This window comes from Myxocyprinus asiaticus, chromosome 47 (genome assembly GCF_019703515.2).
Source record: "Myxocyprinus asiaticus isolate MX2 ecotype Aquarium Trade chromosome 47, UBuf_Myxa_2, whole genome shotgun sequence".
NCBI classification, from domain to species: Eukaryota; Metazoa; Chordata; class Actinopteri; order Cypriniformes; family Catostomidae; genus Myxocyprinus; species Myxocyprinus asiaticus.
Genome location: NC_059390.1, coordinates 24935497 through 24961304, shown reverse-complemented (window position 1 = coordinate 24961304; position 25808 = coordinate 24935497). Strand labels below are relative to the sequence as shown.

General features: G+C 40.6%; 1 protein-coding gene across 1 annotated transcript; it reads right to left on the bottom strand.

The window, feature by feature from the left end:
• On the bottom strand, positions 1-24783 carry LOC127436620 (peroxisomal succinyl-coenzyme A thioesterase-like). The gene is made up of 11 exons (XM_051690869.1): positions 24779-24783; positions 16776-16978; positions 14507-14600; positions 14144-14334; positions 13615-13778; positions 11291-11410; positions 11113-11198; positions 2552-2645; positions 2370-2450; positions 1096-1237; positions 1-659 (listed from the first exon to the last, which is right to left on the bottom strand). The coding sequence occupies exons 1-11, from the start codon at positions 24781-24783 to the stop codon at positions 544-546; spliced, it is 1296 nt and encodes a 431-aa protein (XP_051546829.1). The 3' UTR covers positions 1-543.
• Positions 24784-25808: the final 1025 nt, after the last annotated feature.

Below are 25808 nucleotides of genomic sequence, written 5' to 3'. Positions count from 1 at the left end.
TATATGTATATGTGTGTGTGTGTGTGCGCGCATGGAAAAGGTGGTACTCGTCGGAATTAATTGGATGTAGGCTCCATTATAATGATAGATATGATATGATAATGTAAGTATATAATTAATCATATTGATGTACTGACACACAACACCATGGCTAGTATTAACTGCAATTGTCAGGGACATAATTGTATGTGCCATTGTAATTCAGAAGTTTAACATGCACTTTGATAAAATCCCCAATAGAATGCAAAGTTTGAGTTTAGACTTTGTGCTGAGAATAGATGTGGTTCTCAGACGTTTTGAGCAATAACTTATTTCTTACAAAAACAGCATATTAGGCCTTGTGCCACTTTATTCAAATTAACCTCCCATGTACTTCTGTGAATTCACCCACTGTTTGCATGCATACGCACAGTCGTGTGATGCCAAGACACGCAAATTGCACTTAGATTTCTTGCTATCACGACAAATCGTAAAAGACAGAGCACGTAGTCGTAGTGCTGCAGGTAACGCACATACAAAAATAGTGCTCATTGATGAAAAGCCTTAATATAGCGTTGAACTGAAATAGAGGTGCTGCCGCATAAATGATAAAATCTTCTTCCAGGCGTCCTCTTGTGCATATGAATGCGGTTTGGTCTGTCCACCCCACAGCATGACCACTGCAGCAACAAAAAGACACATGTTCAGATGCACAAACAGATACATGAACAAACAGTAAAACACACACACAAACAGGTTTGTTTCACTATATGTGAAAATCATACATCTCATAAACTTCCATTGATTTCATAGTAGGCTAATGATATTTTCTATCCCCTATCCCTAAACCTAACCCTCACATAAACCTGTGCACATCAGTAGATTTTAAGCTTAATATGATTAGGCCTTTTTTTTTTTTTACTAGTGAGAACCACATAAAATGTCCTTACTAGTGGGTTTTCAACAAGTCTATATTAGTGAGGACATTTTCAAAAATTTGGCACTCACAAATATAGTGAAACCTACACACACACACACAATAAGGTCTAGTTAGGCTAGGCATCCTGTGAACATAGGAAAATACAAAGATGGAATGAGCAAATCATGCATGCATACTGATCTCCAGAAACCCCTGCATGTTGAAGTTAGTTGCACGGAAGTGAGGAGAGTAAGGGGGTTCAATCAAATGACCCGCTTCAGGATATGTCAGGACTTCCAACAAGTGCCCATTTCCTGCTTTCAACATCATCATCTCCATCTGAGTTTAAAAGATAAACATCAAGAATCCATTTCAGACCATGAATTCTTCAAGGCTAATTTATACTTTCTGGGCAAACAGGCTTCTTTTAGTTAGCCTTTAACAGGCTTCAAACATTTATAACGAAATGCACTGACGTTTTTGTTCTGCCAAGGTGTTATTTGGTGATGTTTCTCCTGTTGGCGCACATCTTTAAAATTCTTGATTCTTGGCTAGCCGACGCTGCTAAACTGATCGGTGTGTTTATAACACTGCCTGACTATTTTTAAATAAAGTAATTTGCCTTCATATGGTGCATCGAAGCTCAAGGGTGTAATATAACTTAAGAGTAAAACACACTATAAAATTGAAGGACAGCTGAAAAAAAACAAACAAAAAAAAACCCGACATAATATATATGTAAGGTAAGAAGAGTTATGAGTTAACTAAGATTATTTCAGATTTGCATTGACTTGCAGTCGCATTTTGATACAGTTTGAGAAATATAAAAACTTTTTTCTGCATGAGCAGAGCATTTACAGTAAATCTATCTCTGTATCTTTTCATGTGCATATTTTACCATGTGTAGTCCAAACGAATCGAGCCTATAATCTTGTTTTCTTTCCTTAAAAAAAAGAACTGAATGCATTAACTAGAAAAGAAATGACTTGCAATTCAAAGTTTTAAACAACAGCATGTCTATGTATGCCTGAATTCTGTGCACAAATGGCTAGTTAATGTAAAAATCACATTAAATCTGACTTGGCTGTTCACACTGAAGGCACATTTAAATAAATCAGATACGTATACAAAATATTGTATGAAAAAGGCCAATGTCACATTTATTGAATACATATGTAACTCAAAGACTTGCACCTTTTTTGCATGGTAAACCCCACCAAAGTTTTTTTTTTTTTTTTTTTTTTTAACTAAACAACTCTAAGAAGTCTAAAAAAATACATGCACATGTCATTTTGACTGAACTCATTTTTCCCCAGAGCACAGGCAATACAATTATTTATCTTAAACAAATAAGGCATCAGAATTCCATCAGCAAACTAAAGGGAAAGATTTTGACTATGGAGATCATTACAGCATTCATCATTGATTAGTAATGTGTTTAAAATTACAGAATTAAAAATATATGACTCACGTCTTCAGCACATTCAACTGCAGGCCAGGTCTGATCATCACCAGCAGTCACCAACAGAAGTGGACACTTTATTCTCCCAACCTATGTGCATTTCAATAAACAGACAATTTATATTAAAACAATATGATTGCAAAGCTAAAATAGAAAATATGTCAGCAATATAGTCCATGTTGACGCTGTGCATCGGCTTTGAGAGTTGGGTCTGTAGGAATCGACAAGAGGATGTCTCTGCAGATAATCTGGTTATCTTCATTCACACGTATCTTATCCGTATGCCTGCAATTAAAATGATTGATAAAGTATTTAGTGTTAGGAAAATACCCACAAGGTATAGATTTACCAAATATTACTATTATGTATTGTGTAACCACTGTCAATCTGATTTTATAAAACTGTAGCCCCCAAAAGTATTTAGCCAAACAAATATATACACTTAAGCCACACAAATATATAAATGTCATTGCATTAGATGGCATAATATCAAAGGTGTAATGTTTGATGTATTTGTTAATGTATTTCATGTCTTTTATTTTGAAAGTTTATTTCCTGTTTCATGTCATGTGGTCCCCTGGTTCATGTGTCTTGTTTTCATTGGTTTATTGTCTTATCTTGTTTAGAGTTCTTAGTGTTCATTGGTTATCTTTGTCATGTGTTCTCCCATGTCCAAGTATTTAACCTTCATGTTTGCCATTGTCCATTGTCAGGTATTGTGAATGTAACTTTGTGGGATAGTTAATGTCATGTCAAGTCAAGTCTATGTCAAGTCTATGTCAAGTCAAGTCATTGCCAGCGCCAACAACATTACAGAATACCTGACCTAACCATGAACCCAGCAGTTCAACTCCTACGCCTACGTCAGGGGAATCGTCCACTGGAGGAATAAGTACAGGACTTCTTCCCACGTCATGGCCGCCGAGCCAGCGTCCCACGTCGTGGCCGCCGAGCCAGAGTTCCATGTCATGGCCGCCATCTTTTGCTCCAGATCCTGAGTCTACTCCATGCCATATCACAGCAACGCCTCAGCCTGCTCCATGCCATGTCACAGTGACGCCTGAGCCTGCTCCATGCCATGTCACAGCCACGCCTGAGCCTGCTCCATGCCATGTCACAGCCACGCCTCAGCCTGCTCCATGCCATGTCACAGCCACGCCTGAGCCTGCTCCTCCCATGTCACAGCCATGCCTGAGCCTGCTCCATGCCATGTCACAGCCACGCCTGAGCCTGCTCCATGCCATGTCACAGCCACGCCTGAGCCTGCTCCATGCCATGTCACAGCCAAGCTTCAGTCTGCTCCATGCAAGGTCTCAGGCTCATCTCTGGCCAATGAACCAGCGTTGCAGGCCTCATTTGTTCCAGAGCCATGTCTCACTGGGCTATTTGAGCTGGAATTGGTTCCCACCCTTGTGCCCACCCTTAGTTCTCCTGATCAGGCAAGGGGAACTTTCGACCCTCCGACCCCGCCTAGACCCTCCGAGCCCTGGAATCCGCCTTGGCTTGTCGATCCCTCAACATTATCTTGGCTCTATGTTCCCTCGGCTCCATTGTGGTCCTTCAGCCTGTCGGCTTTACTGGGGTCCCTCGTCCCTCCAACTCCTCCTTGGTCTTTCGGTCACCTGGCTCCACCTTGGTTCTCCGATCCTCTGGCTACACCTCGTCTCTCTGATCCTTCAGCTTCACCGGGGACCTCCATCCCTAAGGCTCCGCCTTGGTCCTCAGCCCCACTGGCTCCCCCTCAGTCTTCCGATTCCCCAGCTCTGCCTTGCTCCTCTGAGCCTCTGGTGCCGCCTTGGTCCTCCCTTCCTCTGGCTCCACCCTGGCCCTTCGAGCCATCGGCTACTCTCTGGGTACCAAGTTCCCTGGTGTCGCCCTTCAAATCTCTCATGGCTCCACCTTCCACTGGCGTTGCCCTGATCCCATGCTCCATGCCCTGTCTTGCCAAGTCATGCCTCAAGACCCCCCCACCCCAGCTCCCTATTGAACTTTGGAATTGTCAAGGTAATTTGAACTTGTCAAGTCACATTCATGTTTATGTTTTATTCACATTTGTAGTTAGGGTTTCTGGATATCACGATTTATAATAAACTGCACTTGGGTTCATCACTCATCATCGTCTTTGTCATTGCCAGTGCCAGCGACGTTACAGAAGGAAGGATCATGAACTTTTAAGAAAGATAGCACAAGTACACTATAAGCAATATATTTAATAAAATTTAGCTTTTTTGGTTTTTAAATGATAAAACAATAGGTATACTATTTATTTATTTATTTTTACACTTGCTGGATGTCAAACATAAATGAGACATGTTCATAGTTAATGTGGTGAGCCAGAGGTGTAGCTACAGGACAGGCAAGGCAGGCAATTGCCTGGGGCTTCGCAGTTAGAGGGGGTATCTAAGGGCTGATTATTTAAGACATCAGCCTTTTCCAATCTCAAAATAATGAATAGTGACATCTCAGCAACCCCCATTGTGTCTTGTTCGAATTTGCATTGCATAAGGCACATGACTTGTACGGTACATCACATCTACTTGCGCAATACTTATATTATGTACCCCCCACTTGAGACACTCTTTCCTAATGTTGGGAGGCTTCAACAGAGGCCAAAGGAGAGACACTGGTCTTCACAAGCACAACATATCACATCTTCAAAGCCTGTTTACACACAGGACGAGGCATGGTTCTCACAGTCAGCAGTAGAATGGAGCAGAACAAGAACAGAAAAAGTTTTCAAAAGTTGAACTTGCTCCACTCTTAAAATGTGCCGCACATTGCTGGAAATGCATCAAAACAGTCAAAGACATACATCTAGTGCATGTTTACATAGACCAGCAATTAAAAATAGCTCAGATCTGGATTGATGCATCCAGTCCATCAAGTAACATGTGGTAACATGTAAACAGTGGTCTGGATAAAAACAAATTATACTTACAAAGTTTAATAGGCATAAACAGTTCATAGCATAAAACTAATAAAATAATAAAACAATATAATAAACAACAACTGTTGAAGTCACAGCAATGTAAGGCCATTGAACCATTGAACCTGACTAATAAGAAAAAAAACTTTTTTTATATTAAACTATTTTTCATATTATATATTTTTCATGATCTTGCAATCGAAAATGACTCAAAAAGGCAACATCTCATTATAATTCGAATAACAACAATACATGTATTTTACAAAGCTAAATATACTTTGGTCAGTGAATGAAACAAATATGTTTTTTGTATTCTAAGGAACACTTCTAATTTGTCAGCAAATTATATTGTCTAAATGTCTAAGCTTTAATATGACACCCATTTTGTGTTGGCCGAGTGAACATGAATGAAATTGATGATAATAAATTTGTATCTGCACCCTCAAGTCTGGGTTTAAGGTATCAATGATTAAAATATACAGAGATTGTCAGTAAAGAAAGAAAATGTTGGGGCCAGCACCCACGTCTGCCACAGTCAACGAGCCTGTTCCTGCCAGCGTCTGAGGCCTCGTCCATCCCAGAGCTGGCGTCTGAGGCTTCGTCCGTCCCAGAGCCGGCGTCTGAGGCCTCGTCCGTCCCAGAGCCGGCGTCTGAGGCCTCGTCCGTCCCAGAGCCGGCGTCTGAGGCCTCGTCCGTCCCAGAGCCAGCGTCAGAGGCCTCGTCCGTCCCAGAGCCAGCGTCAGAGGCCTCGTCCGTCCCAGAGCCAGCATCTGAAGCCTCATCCAGCCCAGTGCCAGTGTCTGAAGCCTCATCCATCCCAGAGCAGTGCTCCCGCCCGCCCGGAAGAGGAGGAGAAGGGCTCCCACTCCCCAGTTTACTTTTTTAGTAAACTATTCAAATTTGCGCCTCCTCACTCAGGCCCACTCCCCTTGGGAGCCCAGAAAAAGGTGGCTAATCGATAGGATGTTATTGACTTTAGGGGGAGAAGGTCATTCCATCACAGATTTTTAGTTCACAATAATTATACTAGGAAAAATACAGTTAGCAGTGATGGGTAGTAACGGATTACATGTATCTGGATTACCTAATAAGATTACCAAAAACAAGTACTTGTAATTGGATTGTTACATTTTAACATACTCATAATTGGACTACAGTTACTTTTTATAGATTACATGATTACATATTAACAAGGCAATGGCAGTAAATTGTTTATTGATCATCCTAATCATTCTCTTTTTTCAATCTTTTACATTTTTCATTCTAAATCAGCACACCGATAAAAAACACTTGGTAAGTCTTCTGGTATTTTTGGAAGAGAGGGGGAGGAGGAGGGTTGTGTGTGTTGCACTCAGAACTGATACTCGCTACTAGCCAGCCAGGTGAACATGGAGCGGTCTACCTCAGCATTTAACCACTGGATCTATAGAGATAATTTCATTTTTAAGAATGAAATTACTCCATTGGTGTGAAGCTCAGACATTGAACTTAATTGCTTCGAAGGATCTAGTGGATGCCATCTCTAAGGGTTCTGCCCGCAGGGTACAGTACACAATAGTTCAACTGGAAAATGTGCAGCAATATGGAACAAAGCGCATTGCTCTACTGTTGCTGCTGATGCAGTGGAGTCCACAGCATGAAACTTGACATAAAACATGACCCAATTGTTCCTTGTGTGACTCAGTGGAACTCTGCTGTTTTAAAATATTCTAGTATTCATGCTGTTCAAAAGATAATATCTTGCACCTCAGCTTTGGAATAGGTGATGGACTGTCAGTAAGCAGTAATGGTTAAAAGTGTTTCAGGGTTTTTTAGAAGCTTTTACCTAGCATAGTAATTGCTTTTGATTTTATGCTCATTAATGTTCTTAATGTTGCTTTTGTATTATGCACTTAAAATGAACTTGATGTCTCAGTGCTATGCACTGTCATTGCTGTTAGATTTAATGTTTATTTCATTCATGTAATGTTTAATATGCTTTTTAAAAATGTCATGTGGAGCTCTTTTTGTGAGGCTCTTTTTGTTAGTAATGAAGAATGAAACAGATTTTCTTCTCTTTGTACTTTTATGATAAAAAGATTATACTAAAACGCATGTGACATAAAATAAAATAGAATTAGGTTGAAAGTAATCCAAAAGTAATCGGATTAGATTACCCCAAAAATTTAATCTATGAAATTACATTACTGATTGCCTTTTTGTCATGTAATTTGTAATAAGTACCAGATTACAATTCACAAGTAATCCGCCCAGCACAGACAGTTTGTATGCTTTTTTTCATTAGTAAAACAGTTTTGGTCACCATCAGGAATTAATGTGTGAAAAATATCATGTTACTTTAAATGAGGTTCAGTCAGACAGTATATTAATCAAATCAAATCAAATCACTTTATTGTCACACAGCCATATACACAAGTGCAATGGTGTGTGAAATTCTTGGGTGCAGTTCCGATCAACATAGCAGTCATGACAGTGATGAGACATATACCAATTTACAATAACATCAAATAAACACAGCACAATTTAAACATCTGATGTACACATAATTACACTCAACAATATACAAATAACAACATACACTGTACAGTATACAATACGCTGTTTTTTTTTACTATATAGATACACATTATTCAATAAAATTAAAAATAAAAATATATATAAAAAAGTATATATATATATATATATAGAATGTACAGTATTGTACTGTATTGACATTCAGGCTGTCGGTTGATAGTCAGTTGTTAAGAGAGAACATAATATAATAATAATATAATTTATGACAGTCCGGTGTGAGATATAAGAGTAAGGGTAATAAAGTGCAGTGCTGATGTACTTTGATCGTGGGAGATCAAGAGTTCAGAAGTCTGATTGCTTGGGGGAAGAAGCTATCATGGAGTCGGCTGGTGCGGGTCCTGATGCTGCGATACCGCCTACCTGATAGTAGCAGTGAGAACAGCCCATGGCTTGGGTGGCTGGAGTCTCTGATGATCCTCCGAGCTTTTTTCACACACCGCCTTGTATATATTTCCTGGAGGGAGGGAAGCTCACCTCCGATGATGTGTCTGGCAGTTCGCACCACCCTCTGCAGTGCTTTGCGGTTGTGGGCGGTGCTATTGCCGTACCAGGCGGAGATACAGCCAGTCAGGATGCTCTCCACAGTGCAGGTGTAGAACCGTGTGAGGATGTGGCGGTTCATTCCAAACTTCCTCAGCCGTCTCAGGAAGAAGAGGCGCTGATGAGCCTTCTTCACAACGACTTCAGTGTGGACGGACCATGTGAGTTCCTCAGTGATGTGGACACCCAGGAACTTGAAGCTGCTGACTCTCTCCACTAGTGCTCCATTGATGGTGATGGGACTGTGTTCTCTGTCTTTTCTTCTGAAGTCCACCACAAGCTCCTTTGTCTTACTGATGTTGAGGGAGAGGTTGTGCTCCTGACACCAGTGTGTCAGGGTGTGCACCTCCTCTCTGTAGGCTGTTTCATCATTGTCAGTGATCAGACCTACCACCGTCGTGTCATCAGCAAACTTAATGATGGCATTGGAGATATGTGTTACCACACAGTCATGTGTGTACAAGGAATACAGTAGTGGGCTGAGAACACAGCCCTGTGGGGCTCCAGTGTTGAGGGTCAGTGATGAGGAGATGTTGCTGCCTATTCTAACCACCTGGCGTCTGCTTGACAGGAAGTCCAGGATCCAGCTGCACAATGAGCTGTTTAAGCCCAGAGCCCAGAGTTTCTCATCTAGCTTGGAGGGCACTATGGTGTTGAATGCTGAGCTGTAGTCTACAAACAGCATTCTCACATAAGTGTTCTTTTTTTCCAGGTGAGAGAGAGCAGTGTGTATTGAAGATGCAATGGCATCATCAGTGGAGCAGTTGTTGCGGTTGTTGCGGTAAGCAAACTGCAGCGGGTCAAGATTGAGTGGCAATACAGAGCAGATATAATCTCTGATTAGTCTCTCAAAACATTTGCTGATGATGGGGGTCAGAGCAACAGGACGCCAGTCATTTAAACAAGTTATTTTTGATTGTTTTGGTACAGGCACAATGGTGGATGTTTTAAAGCATGTGGGGACTACAGACAAAGAGAGGGAAAGGTTGAAAATGTCCGTAAAAACACCAGCCAGCTGGTTCGCGCACGCTCTGATGACGCGGCCCGGAATGCCGTCTGGGCCCGCGGCTTTGTGGATATTCACCCATCGGAAGGATCGGGTTACATCCGCTACAGAGACGGAGAGTGAACTAACCTCTGTAGCTTCAGCCGCGAGAGCTCTCTCCATGAGGGCGGTGTTATTTCCCTCGAAACGAGCATAAAAAGTATTTAGCTCATCCGGTAGAGAGGCAGCGGTGTTCACGGCGGAGTTTTTATTCCCTTTAAAGTCCGTGATGATGTTAATTCCCTGCCACATGCTTTTAGAGTTGGTGGTGTTAAACTGTCCTTCAATCTTGCTCCTGTACTGGCGTTTTGCGGTTCTGATAGTTTTTCGGAGGGCATAACTGGCTTGTTTATGCTCCTCCGCGTTCCCGGAATTAAAAGCGGAGGTCCGCACATTAAGTGCCGCGCGAACATCGCTACTGATCCATGGTTTCTGATTCGGATAGGTCCGTATTGTCCTGGTCGGAATCACGTCCTCTACGCACGTTCTGATGAAACACATTACGCTATCAGCGTAAAGCTCGATGTCGTCATCAGAGGCGGACCGGAACATCTCCCAGTCTGTGTGATCAAAACAGTCTTGTAGCGTAGAGTCTGATTGGTCCGACCAGCACTGGATCGTTCTGAGGGTGGGTGCTTCCTGTTTCAATTTCTGCCTGTAAGCGGGTAGAAGCAGAATGGAAGAGTGGTCCGATTTGCCAAATGGTGGGCGGGGGAGGGATTTGTAGCCATCCCGGAACGGAGAGTAGCAATGGTCCAAAACCCGGTCTCCTCGTGTGTTGAAACTAATGTGCTGGTGATATTTTGGTGCGACTGATTTTAAACTGGCTTTATTAAAGTCCCCGGTCACAATGAACGCAGCTTCAGGGTGCGCGGTTTCCTGCTCACTTATTCTCCCATACAGTTCCTTGAGTGCCCGGTCTGTGTCGGCTTGTGGCGGGATGTACACAGCAGTGATAATGACCGCTGTGAATTCCCTCAGTAGCCAGAATGGTCGACACAGAAGCATAAGAAATTCCAGATCAGGAGAACAGAAAGACTTGATAGAATGTATGTTCCTCTGATCACACCAGGATTTGTTGATCAAAAAACATACACCACCTCCTCTAGTTTTACCTGAGAGGTCTTTCGCTCTGTCTGCTCGGTGCACGGAGAACCCCGCGGGTTCAATGGCTGAGTCTGGAATCTCCGCAGACATCCAAGTTTCTGTTAGGCAGATAATGCAGCAGTCCCTCGTCTCTCGTTGGAAAGAGATCCGCGCTTTCAGCTCGCAGAGCTTGTTATCCAGAGACTGAACATTTGCCAGTAGAATAGTGGGTCGATTTGCGCGGCGTCTTACTCTGATGAGAACGCCGGCTCTGTTTCCCCTTTTCCTCCTGCGTTTCCGCGGCCATGCTGCCCAGACAAAGGGCTCCGCTTGCGTGTTTGTAAACAGCGGGTCGGCATTGAGGAATGTGAAGTCCGGTTTTCGGTGTGAGATCACTGAACCAATGTCCAAAAGTGTTCGTCTGTCGTAGACAATAAGGCAGACAACATCCAAGACAAAAAAACATAAGAATTGTGAACATAACAAACAAAACATTGCTATGTTGTGTCAGAGCTCGCAACGCAGCAGCCATACTCGGCGCCATCTTGAGTCCAGAAATAATAATAGTGTTTAATGTCCACTCACTTTTTCTTTTCGTCAATGCGTCAAAGAGGGATTTATCAACAAGAAGCATATGACCACCACTAATGCACACACAGCACTGGGGCTACTGGACAGATAAAAGAGAAACTATATTAAAAATGTAGATAAAGAGTATTTGTTTGTGTGTCTGTGTGTTGGGGTATATGCAAAGCAAACCTTAATGACTTCAGAGTAGGCCACCAAACTGAGTGTTATTGCACTTCCAAAGCATAGTCCAAGCACAGCCAGACAATCTTTTTGTACCATCGGATGATTCTGTAGGATCTGGTATGCTTTCTATGATAAAAAGGTATATATAAACATAAACAATAACAAATGTAAGAATTAAATGATTGTCTCATTTCTATGTTTAAGCAGGCCCCCAGCTACATTCTGTAAGTGCTGTGAGTCAAGCCCAGCCCTCTATCCTCCTCTGTACGGCCGTCAGTCAGAAACAGGCTTCCTTTTACCTGTGTCCATGAGAACATAAGGGTCATGCTGGCAGTATCAGTCACCATTGCTACCAGACATGGTTTCTCAAAAGCAGATTTTAGGGTAGTGAAACAACTGCTAGTTCCTATCCTTCACAGCTGAGTGGAAGGAGAGCTTAAGGGCTGTGGGAGACGGACTTATCTGATAGGAAGAGTGAAAAGACTAGAAGGACCACCGCAAAAGGATAACCTAAGTGAGAGTAATAACCTAAGAGCCTCAGTGCATTGACAATCTGACATCTTCTTACTTCTCTGACTGGAGCGGAGCAATGAGGCTCGGGCCATTCAGGTTGGTAGAAAAGCTGAGGGGGTTTACAACCAAGACAACACTCAAAAGGGACAAGCCAGTGGACGAAAGGGAGAGAGTTGTGGGCATACTCAACCCAGGCCAGATGCTGATTTCAGGAAGATGGATTTTGAGAGGGCAGGGAGCGTAACATCCTTTTGTACCCTTATTCACGCCAGCGCCATCTTTGATTTTTAATAGGAATGACAACGAGGCTGTGAGGGATAGACTTACAGTCTCTTTAATGGGCTGTACTGCAGTTTAAAGTGTTTTTGGATCGTTCCGCAGACAAAACATTGATAAAATATCTGTCCAAGAACATTCAGTATACAAAGAACTCCAGACAGTTGTGGTAAATCAGATGTGATCTAGGAGCTTTTTACCGCTTTATACCGTTCATGCCATTGAAGAGACTGTAAGTCTACCCCTCACAGCCTCGTTGTCATTCCCTTTCATAATCAAAGATGGCGCTAGTGTGAATAATGTCTATGGGGCTTTCATACAGTATGATTCATTTCAGCGTTGTTGAATACATTAAACCCTATGGAGTGAAGTGTCAGTGTCACCCTTGGCACTGTTGCACTTCCATTAACCATCAGTAAACAGTTTACCCATCTTTTAATTTTCCATTACACTACTGATTGTTGGAAGTGTATTGTATTGTTAAAAATATGTAAGTAAATTTTTTACAATGTTTCATTGTGTAAAATTAATCGTAAAAGGCTATTCTTTTATACTAACTGATTTTCAATACTTTGCACATTAAAATATGTTGTAAAATTGGCTATAACTTTACACAGAAAAGGTTAGTAAGTAATTTTATATTGCTTTACATGCATATTGTTTACGTCTTGTGGCTATACTTTTGAAACAGTGAGTATTGTAACGTTGGCCCCATTCACTTCCATTGTAAGTGCCTCACTGGAACACAAATTTTTGCTTTTTTTAAGAAAAGAAGAGAGTCCAAATAAATCTTTGTGGTATTTAATATTATGCCAGAAATGCTGCTGATTGAGCTTAGCTTGTATTGAACCAGGAATATTCCTTTAATTCATTTAAGCATTGATTTACGTAGGTCTTAGTAAAGGCGATGGTAAATCAAGGGTTAACATCATCATAGTGAGTGTGTAATGAGACGTTAAGAGCAGTTCTATTTACTTACATTAATGTTATCAGGTGTGTAATCGCCATCAAATTAAGATTTTCTCTTTTCAAGTGAATGTGATAATTTGCCTCAATTCTTATTCACAGTCTCCAGAGTTTTCAATCAAATTACTGTGTAATTTAACAATTTATTTTACAAAAAATGATTGTTGAGAACACAGTTCCTCATTTCCATTTTTATTTGAGCTCCATCATATAGGGTGCATACATATAGCAATGTTCTTTTGCTGTTTACTGTCAGGGACTATTTATTCAAACAGAAAGTAAAAAAAAAAAAAAAGAACATTTTAATATTCATTTTTTCCTTTATATATATATATATATATATATATATATATATATAAAGGAAAAAATGAATATTAAAATGTTTTTTTTTGTTGTTTGTTTTGTTTTTTGTAAACTTTCTGTTTGAATAAATAGTCCCTGACAGTAAATATATATATACATAGAAAACAAATTAAATGACCAAAGGACAAATGCGGCTGATCAAAAAGCCAGATCATCAGAGACATCCCATTTAATTTGGTCCTTATTAGGAGACTATTACATTTCTGAATTACCTCAAAGTAAGATGTGTCAACATCTGCTGTGTTCAGCTTTTTTGGAGAGAAGTACTCTAGTGCCAGTGATGCAAATCCATGAGATGCAAGCAGGGAAGGGAGATACTCAACCAAATCACCACCTCCACCCCACAGGTCCAGCACTCCAGGGAACGGCCCAGGGCCTAACTCACAGACAAAGACACCAAGTTTACACAAGCTTCTTTGACATAAGCAAATCATATGATAGAAATTGCCCCATAAGGATAATTATTAATATGAACAGCAAAGGCTCCAGCCCAATTTCAACTAATGTTTAGTTTATTCAGATCTGTGTGGGTTCTATCAGAATCGAAACTGAAAATTAGTAAATGCAGTAATCGTGTTAAATTAAAATAAAGCAATATACATTTTTAAGTAATCACATTTGTTAATGCATTAATTTTGACAGCTCTAATTAAAACACCTTTAAAATTATAACATATATCTATTACTATTTCTTTAACCTGCTTAGTTCTGAGTGATGAAATATTTATTTATGTGTATGTACCTGGAGGCAGAAATAATGTTCCTCGTTTTCCTTTCTCCCTCACATCCACCCTCTGCACACCTGGCGCTATGTACCAGCGTTCTGTGATGCTGGTTGCCAGGGGTGCTTTTTGGCTGAAGCCTTGGGTAAGGTGCCCCTCATATACTGAAATAAGAACTATCATTGGTTTTAAGATGTTGCTTATGTGCAACCTGAAGAAAAGAGATTGTGGAGTGGATGATTAGGTAACAAAAGAGAAGTGATAACACTTCATGCAATAAACATCTACCAACCCTTCATATAAGAAAATAAATGGGAAAAAAAAAAAAAAACTAAATTTAAACTTTGTGAGAAACAATCCACACAAACATTAGATTATGTTACTTTAAGATACTTCCTGGCACGGGCCTCATGCTCCACAGCAACCCCATCGGCTCTGTCCCTTTATAAGTGCCTCCCAAACTATCCTTTCTGGCCACTACATTTAAATAAAAGATACATGGATCAATGTTCACTCTATGGGTGTTTTCTCAGATGAAGCAAAGGAGGCAGTTCCTCCTCAAAAACTCTGAATGAAAAATAACTGACAATATAAAAATAAAACAAAGCAAAACCATAGAATTTGAGCTCTAATAGCGTGTAAAGCACTTATTTTTCTAAAGTAACACTGTCCAACAGTTACGGAAGACGATATCAGAGGAAGGCAGAATCTCATTCACCTTCATTGAGAGCATTGATTGAGCTCTCATTGAGATCCTAAAGTGTGCTGTGAATGTAGGGGTGTAACCATGAAATACAAGCTAAAAGTCACGTGAGAGGAGGCAGTGCCTACATCACGCTCTGATGGCTGGTTAGCCGGTCTATCTGATAAAGCCACTGATCTATAATAAAGATTCCAACTGGGGATTTCTAAATTGTCAAATAAAGTTCTTCTGAACGCAAACGATTGATTATTTTTAGAAACAAAACAATACTTATATACTTTTTAACTACAAATGTTCGCTTCCATACATCTCTGTGACGTGCGCTCATGAGAGGGATGACGTAAGCTCGTTGGTAAGGTCACGCGTCACGTGGAGGAGTCAGGAAGCGCATCATGGTTTACAACCAAAACAGTCCAAACCAATTTCAAAACAATATAAAATAAAATACAAATAATTTCCAAATAATAATAATAATAATTAAAAAAACAAAACAATGTAAACAATGACGCGCTTCCTGACTCCTCCTCCACGTGACTCGTGACCTTACCAATGAGCTTACGTCATACCTCTCATGAGCGCACGTCACATTTGTAGTTAAAAAGTATATAAGTATTGTTTTGTTTCTAAAAATAATCAATCGTTTGCGTTCAGAAGAACTTTATTTGTCGATTGGAGTCGTGTGGATTATTTTGATGCACCCTAAATATGCATTTTGGACCGTCAAAAAATGGACGACATTCACTTGCATTGTTTAGAGGAGGAGGCCTGAAATGAAATCCTAAAAATCTTAAATTCTGTTTTGATGAAGAAAGAAACTCAGATACATCTTGGATGGCCTGAAGGTGAGTAAATTATCAGCAAATTTTCATTTTTGGGTGAACTATTCTTTTAAACCTGTCGCATCAGTTTTCATTTAACCATCTTTGTGATGTTGGTTTACTGCTCTCTTTGCATGATGACACTGTGTTGTTGTCGTTGTAAAGCTTTACAGGCAGATTTCATATATATATATATATATATATATATATATATATATATATATATATATATAAAACCAGTGACTGAATGGCTAATATTTACTTATTGAAATGAGATGATTTCCAGTTAAGCCAATAGGGACACTTTAAATGTTTGGATATACAAATATGTTGAGGCAGTGCTTTCAGTGTTATAGCGTCATCAGCAATCCATTTATATATTATAGATCAGTGGATAATTTCTATTTAACTGTCCACAAATTAGCCTGAAATGTTCAAACAAATGAAAATTAACAGACTAATTATGCAGTAAACGACTCAAACCACTCAAACATCACCAACTCGGTCACGTCTGAATAAAAAATCATGAATAAAAAAAACGTAATAAAAAAAACAAAACATGATATTACATTTGGCCGGGTTTTAGCAAGCACTCAGCTCAGTTAAATAACCTCTGTGATTAATAATCATTCCACCGGCAGTGTTTGTCAATGGTTTGATTTATAAAGCTCCAAAAAGGGAACAATTTATAATCTTAACTGAACAAAACTTTGTATTAATAAATAAGAAACATGGAATATGCCAGTATTATAATTTTTTAGTTAATTAAAAAAAATCCACAAACTTAAGACTTTCATGCATATTAGTTTTTATAAATAGTAAAGTGAATACAGGTTAAATCAGACGTGCAAGTTTCTTTAACAGACCAATCCACCAAGCCTAACCCTGCCTCAAATGGAGTCAGGGTACTGTCTCATTTCCAGATATGTACCATGGTAACCATAGATTCCACTGCTTCCAAACAGCATAATTGCTACAGGCTTTGTTGTGATATCTTATTGGAAAACTGTGATAACTTGTTACTTACCACCAAATGCCAAAAAGACACTGACAACTTCATATGGTTTTACAACCGTAAAAATAGCTTTGGGAATTTTTTGTAAAGGTTGTGCATCACATTGTACCAAATACCTTTCACTGTTCCATGTTCATCACTGATATAGTGTCCAAACACCTCCCAGAAGTCCTTCTCCTCTGACAGATGTAGAGAGTGCAGTGTCACCTCTTGATTTGGTAAAAGATTAGTTACGGAAACCTGAAACTTCTCGTCCACCAAACCTCGATTGGGCTGGACAGACAACATTGGACATGTCCCAGTCTCAGTGCTCACAGTCCTATTGAGTTTACATCAGAGAGTGAAAGAGCAAAATTAGTGGAGCAAAAATGGACAAAACAACTGACTAATTGTATCTTCTGGGGTATTTACACTTGGCTAATTAATGCATATTTACTGAACAGATCTTCAGTCGCAAAAAGGCCAATGTATATGCTCTCCAAGAAATCCAGTCACCACTCAGGAGGTGGTATGAGATGCATACAATCTCGAAAACGAGAAACGAGTGGTGCTGATAATCAGAAACAAGAGGCTGTGATAATCGAATAGTCTCTGATGGAAAAACCTGAGTTTGTGTTTAGCACATGGCACCTACAAAACAAAAACAGAAATGTGGAACATATGGAATAATCAGCCCTGACATTAGACCCCTCCCATTGTCACCTACTGTCAAAGGCCTCAGCCCAGCATTAATGTCTGGTAGCTAAGACAGCAGTGGAAAAGGGACATCCCTGTGGATGACACAGGCAGAGAGTTATCAGCATACTCAGCCCAGGACACATATTGGCCCCAGGAGGAGGGATTTTTTTATGCAAAGAAGCAAAGATTTCTTTTGAGGTCCTGATTAGCCTGCTCAGTCTGTCCATTAGTTTGGGGATGGAATCAATCTTTGGGAGGAACACAAGGCGAAAGGCACCATTTCAAAGCATAGAGCCACCTTGTCATGGGAGCTCTAGCTTTTAATATGGTTTCGAGTACTGGCTGCTGCAAGTGTGTCTGACAAGCCAAGTTCAAGGGCCAGATGTAAAGTCTCCAGGGCTCCGGAAATTGCAGTTTATTTTCATAGTTTACATTGTCCCACATAACAAATCTGGTGAAACGCTGTTATTTCCTCTCCTGTGATACTGTGCCACATTTTTAGATTTGCATCAAAACTTACAACAGTTAATTGTTTGTGATTGTGCTAATGTGTGAATTTGCAGCATTGTGCTTTTACAAACGCTCTGAGATTGCTGAAAGCAGCATATCATGAGCCATGTGCATGCACACAGAACAGCACAATCAAACAGATGTCAGTTTAAAACATTCCATTCACTGTAAACCCAAATAAGTTAACAGAGCTCCAAATATTTGAGGTAATCGGTTACTAAAGTTAATAAATTACAAGTTTAAGTAAGCAGAACTGTCAGATTTAGATTTTGTACTACTCATGCGTGTACAACAATTTTGTACTACTTAGCTAGCCTCCTATCCAACACTTTATTTTAATAAAGTAAACATCTGTGAACAAATTTGGCTATTTGTGGATTATTTATTTGTGCAAAAAAAGAAGAAAAAAAAAGACTGATGTACGTGAATAACCTGTAATATTCTTCGTCTTGAAATCCCTCATCTTGTTTCAAACCCCAATGCTTTCAAAGAACAGTGATTTTCCTCTTAAAATAATGGTTTGGTTTAGAGTTTGGGTAAGATGTTAAACTTAAAAATCATTTTAACATCATTCGTTGGCACGTTTACCTATCTCTATGGGAGTAAAAGTTGTATGTTCTGTTCAAGCTAACTCTACAATATCTAACGATTTGTCATGAGACTGGTTTGGTTTAAAACTTTGTTGAAAAATTATGGCATACGATGCAAAAGACGATTGCAAATCATTCATTTTCGACAAAATCCCATCTACGTTATCCAGCTAGATAACATCATCTTGGTGCGGTAAGAAGTTTAAATCAGCAGAATTCACAACAACAATACTCAATACATCACAGAAAAAAATATATTTAAGTGGGGCCTGGGTAGCTCAGCGAGTATTGACGCTGACTACCACACCTGGAGACGCGAGCTCGAATTTAGAGCGTGCTGAGTGACTCCAGCCAGGTCTCCTAAGCAACCAAATTGGCCCGGTTGCTAGGGAGGGTAGAGTCACATGGGGTAACCTCCTCATGGTTACTGTAATGTGTGGTTCTCGCTCTCTGTGGGGCACATGGTGAGTTGTGCGTGAATGCCTTGGAGAATAGTGTAAAGCCTCCACACGTGCTACGTCTCCGTGGTAACGCGCTCAACAAGCCACGTGATAAGATATGCGGATTGACGGTCTCAGACGTGGAGGCAACTGAGATTTGTCCTCTGCCAACCGGATTGAGGCGAGTCACTATGCCACCACGAGGGCTTAGAGCGCATTGGAAAAAAATAAAACAAAATAAATAAGTGTGTTTTTATATATATATATATATATAACACACACACACACACACACACACTTAAGTTGGCAAAACATAAAAAATTTAATTTACAAGATCAACAAATAGAACATTTAGTAACAAACCAGCACTGGCTCAATTGCATCAACTGGCCTGAAACTCACTTATACTGGTCCTGGTTCAGCGACCATCCGAAATGTTGAGCCCTGCATACAGTATGCTCACTAACCCTTTTTGAAACTATTGAGTTCAAACAAATACACTCATAGAAAATTAGGTCTACAAAAAATATAATGGCAGCTGTGGTCTTCACCTCCCAAAATATAATAATAAATTAATAAATAACATTTCACCACAGTAGAAAACCCTGAAAGAAAACCATAAATTAAAAAAACTACTGACCTACATCTGAAGGAAGAAAAACAGTGATTTATACTTTAATCCAACAACTGATTTAAAGCTTACCTTAAAATCAGGTTGTTCATACGGTTTGTTTGTTTGAATAATGTCAAATTTGCCATATACAGAAGTTTATAATTAAATAATGCAGCCATGAAATTTCTCATAATTGCATAGCTGCCGTATGACATTTTTTGATTCAGTCTTTGAGATTAGTCAGAAACGATAATCCAAACAAAAAGCGGGTAAGACTCTGAATTTTGCCTCTTTATTTGGAAGGAATATGGATGGTAGACACACTCTATCTTGATCATGGGCGTAGCTTGACATTTCAGTTTGGCATTTTAGCACCTCCATCAATTCCCCAACACACACACACACAAAACACAGCCTAGAACATTTTACTATCTTGTTTCTTAATACAGTAGATTAAACTGCAGTGTCACACCAAGGGAAGACATTTCTTTTGACTCGTATTTTCTGTGATAACTTTGCAGCTAGGAGCTAAATTTCAATTTCTTTTTCCTCCCTAGAGAAAATTACATTTGGTGATAACTCAAATTTTCCAGGACCAGCTTTCAGTGATCATTGAGTGGTTGTCAGTACGTTTATGTAGAAGCCTAAAGCCAGATGAAAGCAGATTTTTATTTGAAAGATGTTCGAGTACATTTTCTATTGATCATATCAGCAGTAATTCATCAAATAATGATCATATGATGGAGAAGAGTATAATAAACTGCATAAATCCAGATGTGCGGTGTGATCAAGCGCACTTTCAACCTGTTGAAGAGATGATTCACATGTCTGGATCACAGAAGTCAGTGATGCTGTTCAGTCCTGCCAAAGTGTGTCAGAGAACAGTGGTGTGCTGCATCCTTTAATATATACTACTCAGAATCGGCCTGCAAGTTTGGAAGTGCAAAATTGACCCTTTGCTAAGCTCTGCCACCCTTGGTTACGGTTGCTTGCTCTGACAAGCTCTGCAGAACTCCCCATTGGAATGAATGGGAGATTGCCGAGAACGACGCTGTTTTTGGCAAAATATTCTCATAAATGGAATGGATAATATTTTTACGTGGGCTGATATGAAGTGACATTGTAATGCATATTTTTTTTGTAAAAGAAATAGTTCAATTACACAGTAATTTGATTAAAAACTGTGGAGACTGTGAATCAGAATCAAGGCAAATGATCAGTCACAAAGAGAAAAACTTCATTTAATAGCGATTACCCATCTAATACCATTAGCGTAAGTGAACAGAGCTGTTTATAACGTCTGATAACACTTATTTTGATTCAGTGAACTGTTTATTTACCATCGCTTTTACTATGACTTGAATCAATACATAAATTAATTAACGTTCAGTTATTAGCTTTAATTTACCTCAGAGAAAATGTACTGTAGGTGTCGTTGCAGATGTTATATGTTCATTTGGGAATAAGGTCTGACACAGTTTAGTCCATAACATGCTCTTCTCCAGATTTATTTAAGGATTCTTTTTTTTAAAAGAAAAAAACACTGCGTTTATCTTCTCTGGGTAACTCCTGTCACTATTTTAAATGACCCGGCAACAACATGTTTTAAATTTTTTGGATTATTTTGATAAAATCCATCTTAAAAGTACTCAAACACACATATCTTCCATAGGCTGTCAATGAAAAAAACGCAAAAACACGTGTCAGAGTAATGGCGGCAGGGCAACAGTTGCTAAGACAGGACTGGTCAGAAGCACTTTTAAGGCAGGGCTTAGTGCAGGGGCAATCAACAATTATTTTTTGGGCAGGTATGTGCCGTTGCCTGCTTTTACCAGGTGCAATTACTTCTTAGTGAATTCCCCCTCACTGTGTTAAGCATGTGGACATGCTGATGGTGCTGCACAATTAGACATAAACAACACTTTACTACATCGAGCAAGTAGGACATGCTGCTGTAGCACAATTAGACATACATACAATCCCCGTGTAGCGATCTAGACATGTGCAGCTGGGGAGGAGGAAGGTTTCAAGGAGCTGCAGTAAAACCGGCTTGTCTGCAAAACTGAGCTATTTAAATGTTTAACGAAGAGAGAGTACGCAAGTTGATCGGCTAACACATCACATGTCAATAAACCTATCAGCTGAACCACAAAGCGAGGGAGCCTTTTGGCTAACACATAATGAGTTCAAAGAACCTATAAGCTTGCACCAAGTAGAGTTTCATGTTGGAACTTCATGTCATGTTTAGAAAATGTGATCATTCAACATTGTGAACAGGTAGATTTTCGAAATCCTTTTATATTTGTTATTAACATTTTTATTGATTCCATTCACAAAAACTAATAAACACAACATAAAATACAGAATCAGTTATATAAATTAAACCCCTCCCCCCGAACATGCATTACAGTGGTCTGTACAATTATAACAGCAAAATTAGAAACAAAAAAATATATATATACTTTCAAAAAACAGTGCACATACACATCAAATAAAAAATCCCTCTCCGCTGCCCCTCCCCGAGAACCCTCCAAAAATTCTAAATATCCACCCCACTTCCTATTTAACAAATCCCACTTTCCCAGCCTTCTATGGATCGCCTCCTCAAATGCCGCAACCTCCCCCATCTCCCCGCACCACTCCCGAAACGAGGGTGCCCCAGCCATCTTCCACCCCCTGAGAATTATTCGCCTGGCCACCATAACTCCGGCCTTTTATTTATTTTTACAAGTTATACCTTATCTTTTATCGTCCTCATTTATTTTTATTATATTAATCAATTTTCTATTTTTCTTTTACTATAAGGTACAAGTAATATGTATGTGATTTGAGAGGTGACTGAGGATCTGGCCCATGCCAGGAGTGCAGTAACAGTGCTTACTCATTTAGCCCGGCCTCCAGAGAATGTGCATTTTATGTTGTATTGCATTTATTCCATTTCTATTTCTATTTTTATTACATAATGAATCATATACTGTACCCTATTTAACTAGATGCAGCAATAGTGTGTTCTCTTGTGCAATGGAGTGACCTTATGTTTCTCTCTGTGCTCTGTCCTAATGTTCCACAGATGTGAGGCCCAGCAACTGGGTTGGGGAGAAGGCCTCTATTCCGGAGGAGAAGATAGCACTGATACATTGAATGTCTAGATAACTTATGTCTCTGAATTATTTACGGTTATTGTGCCCTCTCAAACATGACTTTGCCATAGTTGAAAACAACTTTCAAGGATTTTAATTGCTCTCCTTGGTACCCCTTTAATGTTAAGAAATAAGGAGTAACCAATAACTGATAGCTAACCTCTGATATTTGATCATAAGTTTGTCTTAACCAAGGATGGGTTGTGGCTAACAATTCTTGTTTGCACGAAGACGGAAACAGTCCATGTTAAAAATTTGAAGTAGTTGACCTATCAGAATGCTAGAAATTGTGGTACGATGACACCCTTAATGTCATTTGTATATGACTATAATTGCTTTGGAAAGTTTGTAAAACTTTACTTCGACTTCCTGTCTTTCTAACTGTTGTATCTCATCGACTCGTGATGCTTATTGAACCTGAAGAGAACAATCAGAGTAAACTCTCATTTAATTATTGCAAAACCTGACTCTGAGTTTTATTCTTCAGTACACATATTGAGGACCCAGCTGTTACCCCCAACAGTTGTGATTAATCTCTGAGCTTTTTGGATTATTAACTCAAAAAGTATGCATTTTCATAATCAGCCTACATTTGAAATACCTACAGAAAAAAATAATAATGGGAAAATACTCCCAAAAACAAGTTGATGAATGTATAAAAAATATATTTCAATAATTTTTTTTTTTAAATGTAATATTTTTAGATATTTTAGATATATAAGGAACAGTTGATAATTCTCATATAATTTACTCAACCTTACATATGACTTTCTTCTGTGGAACACAAACAAAGGTATTTTCATAGATGTACAATGTGTTTATATTCGTACAATGCAAGTCCAAAGGGTCCAAAACTTCCAAGCACCAAAAAGGGCATAAAGGTAGCATAAAGGTTAATCCATACGACTCAGGTTCAAGCACACAGAAGAAAACAGAAATCCTACCCCCCCCCCACTCAGAGAGGGAATATCAGCCAAAGCCATCTGCACCCCCGGTCTGTGGACCACTTCGAATTTATAGGGCTGAAGCGTCAGATACCAACAAGTGATCCGCGTTGGTATCCTCATGCGGTGGAACCATTGGAGTGGGGCGTGGTCCGAACAGAGGGTGAAGGCTCTCCCAAGCAAGTAGTATCGGAGGGTGAGGACCGCCCACTTAATGGCCAGACAATCCTTTACTATTGTGCTGTACCTAGTCTCGCTTACTGAGAGCTTTCGGCTAATGTACAGCACAGGGCATGTGAATTAGAATGGGGAGAACCCCGTGGAGGCTTGTGGGACCTCTTGTACTTCAAAGAATAGGGGCTTGAGCCACTTGTCCCAATTTTGAGCATCTTCATGCAAAGACTTACAAATCATATTCTTTAGTGTCTGATTAAATCGTTCGACCAAACCGTCCTTTGGGAGTGGTAAATGCTGGTCCGAATCGATTTAATCCCCTATAATTTGTACAGTTCGTGTATTGTACGTGACATAAACGTTGTGCTCTGATCAGTGGGGATTTCTTTCGGAATCCCCACTCGGGAGGTTATTCTGAAGAGTGCCCCCAAAACACTACGTGCTGAAATGTTACGCAGAGACACTGCTTCCGGATATCGCGTTGCATAGTCCACCAGAACCAACACAAAGCGGTGCACGTGTGCCTTCCAGTCTAATGGCCTGCTGAGGTCCATGCCAATTCTTTCAAAGGGGACCTCAATCAATGGAAGCGGGCGCATTGGCGCTCTTGGGTTGGCCGGCGGATTCACCAGCTGACATTTACGGCAAGCCGCACACCATCTGCGAACATTCCCGTGAATGTCCGGCCAATAGAAATGGGCCATTAGATGGTTCCATGTTTTTTCCTGCCCTAGGTGACCCACCATTGGATTATAATGAGCAATCTGGAATAACATTTCCCGACGGCTCTTCAGTACTAACATTTGGGTTGTGTTTTCCTTTGTCTGAGTGTCCTGTGATACAACCGATCCTTGATAACTGAAAAATGCAGATATGTGAGTGCAATGTCTGGCCGGAGGTGTTGACCATCAGTCACTTTCACTTGATCAAAGGCGTGCCTAAGGGTATTGTCTCGCGTCTGCTCCAGAGGGAAATCCACTGCCAGAAATCCTCTAAGGGCTGGGGAAGCCAAAACTTCCTCCTCCCTTACGTCATCCTGACACAGAGCTGACATAGACGGCCCCAGCTCCACCTCCCCAGCCAGTGAATCACAAACCACACACCGAGACAATTTGATACAGGACCCATCCACTCCTGCAGCCACAGATTCTCCAACCTGCCATGAAAGGAGAGACACAGAGGGGTGGTGGGTGTAGAAACGACTGGAACCCCCCGGGCCTGTGGAGTGGGTTTTGGGGGAATAAACCCCCAACTCTGGGAAGCAGGGACGGGAACAGGATCGGGTAAAGGGGGGGAAGAGACAGCAGGAGAGAGAGAAAAAGCTTGGCTGTCTCTCAGATATGCCGTCAAGTGGTCCAGCGATGTCGGGCAGTGGCACTGGACCCACTCTGTGGTCCTTTTGGGCAGCCGGTCGATGAACTGTTCAAGCACCACCAAGTTGACAATCCCCCTGGTGTCGTGGTCCTCCGCTAGCAATCACCTCCGGCAGGCATCCTGGAGCTGCTGGGTGAAGGCATATGGGTAATTCCCCATAGGTCAGCACCAGGAAGCAATGATGATGTTGCTCTGGGTTCCGGCCGACCCGCTGTAGGATGGCTTGCTTCAGGTCTGGATACTCCAGCAGGTTAGCCACAGGCAGTTTTTGGGCCGCGAGCTGGGCCTCCCCTGACAAGAGCAGTAGCAGGCGGTCCGCCCACTGCATCTGGGTCCAGCCCGACCCTACAGCGGCCTGCTCAAACAACTCAAACGCTTTGGGATCATGCTGGGGGCCCATCTTGGCCAGGGTGATCTGAGGTGGGGGTCCCGCAGCCGGTGTCGCTGCTGGAGTACCTCCATGAGGCAGGAACCCCTCTGGAACACCCACCGGTCCTCCGCCTGGGACTGCAGGAGCACCTCGAAATGTTGCTATTGTTCTGAACAAAGCTCCAGGAGGGCCTGATGTTGAGTTTGATGGATGCCATCAAGAGTTTTGATAATGTCAGCCAACGGCGAGGACTCCATGATGGCGTATCTCACCTCAGTGCCGAGTTTCGGCACCAGTATAACAAGATTTTTGATTC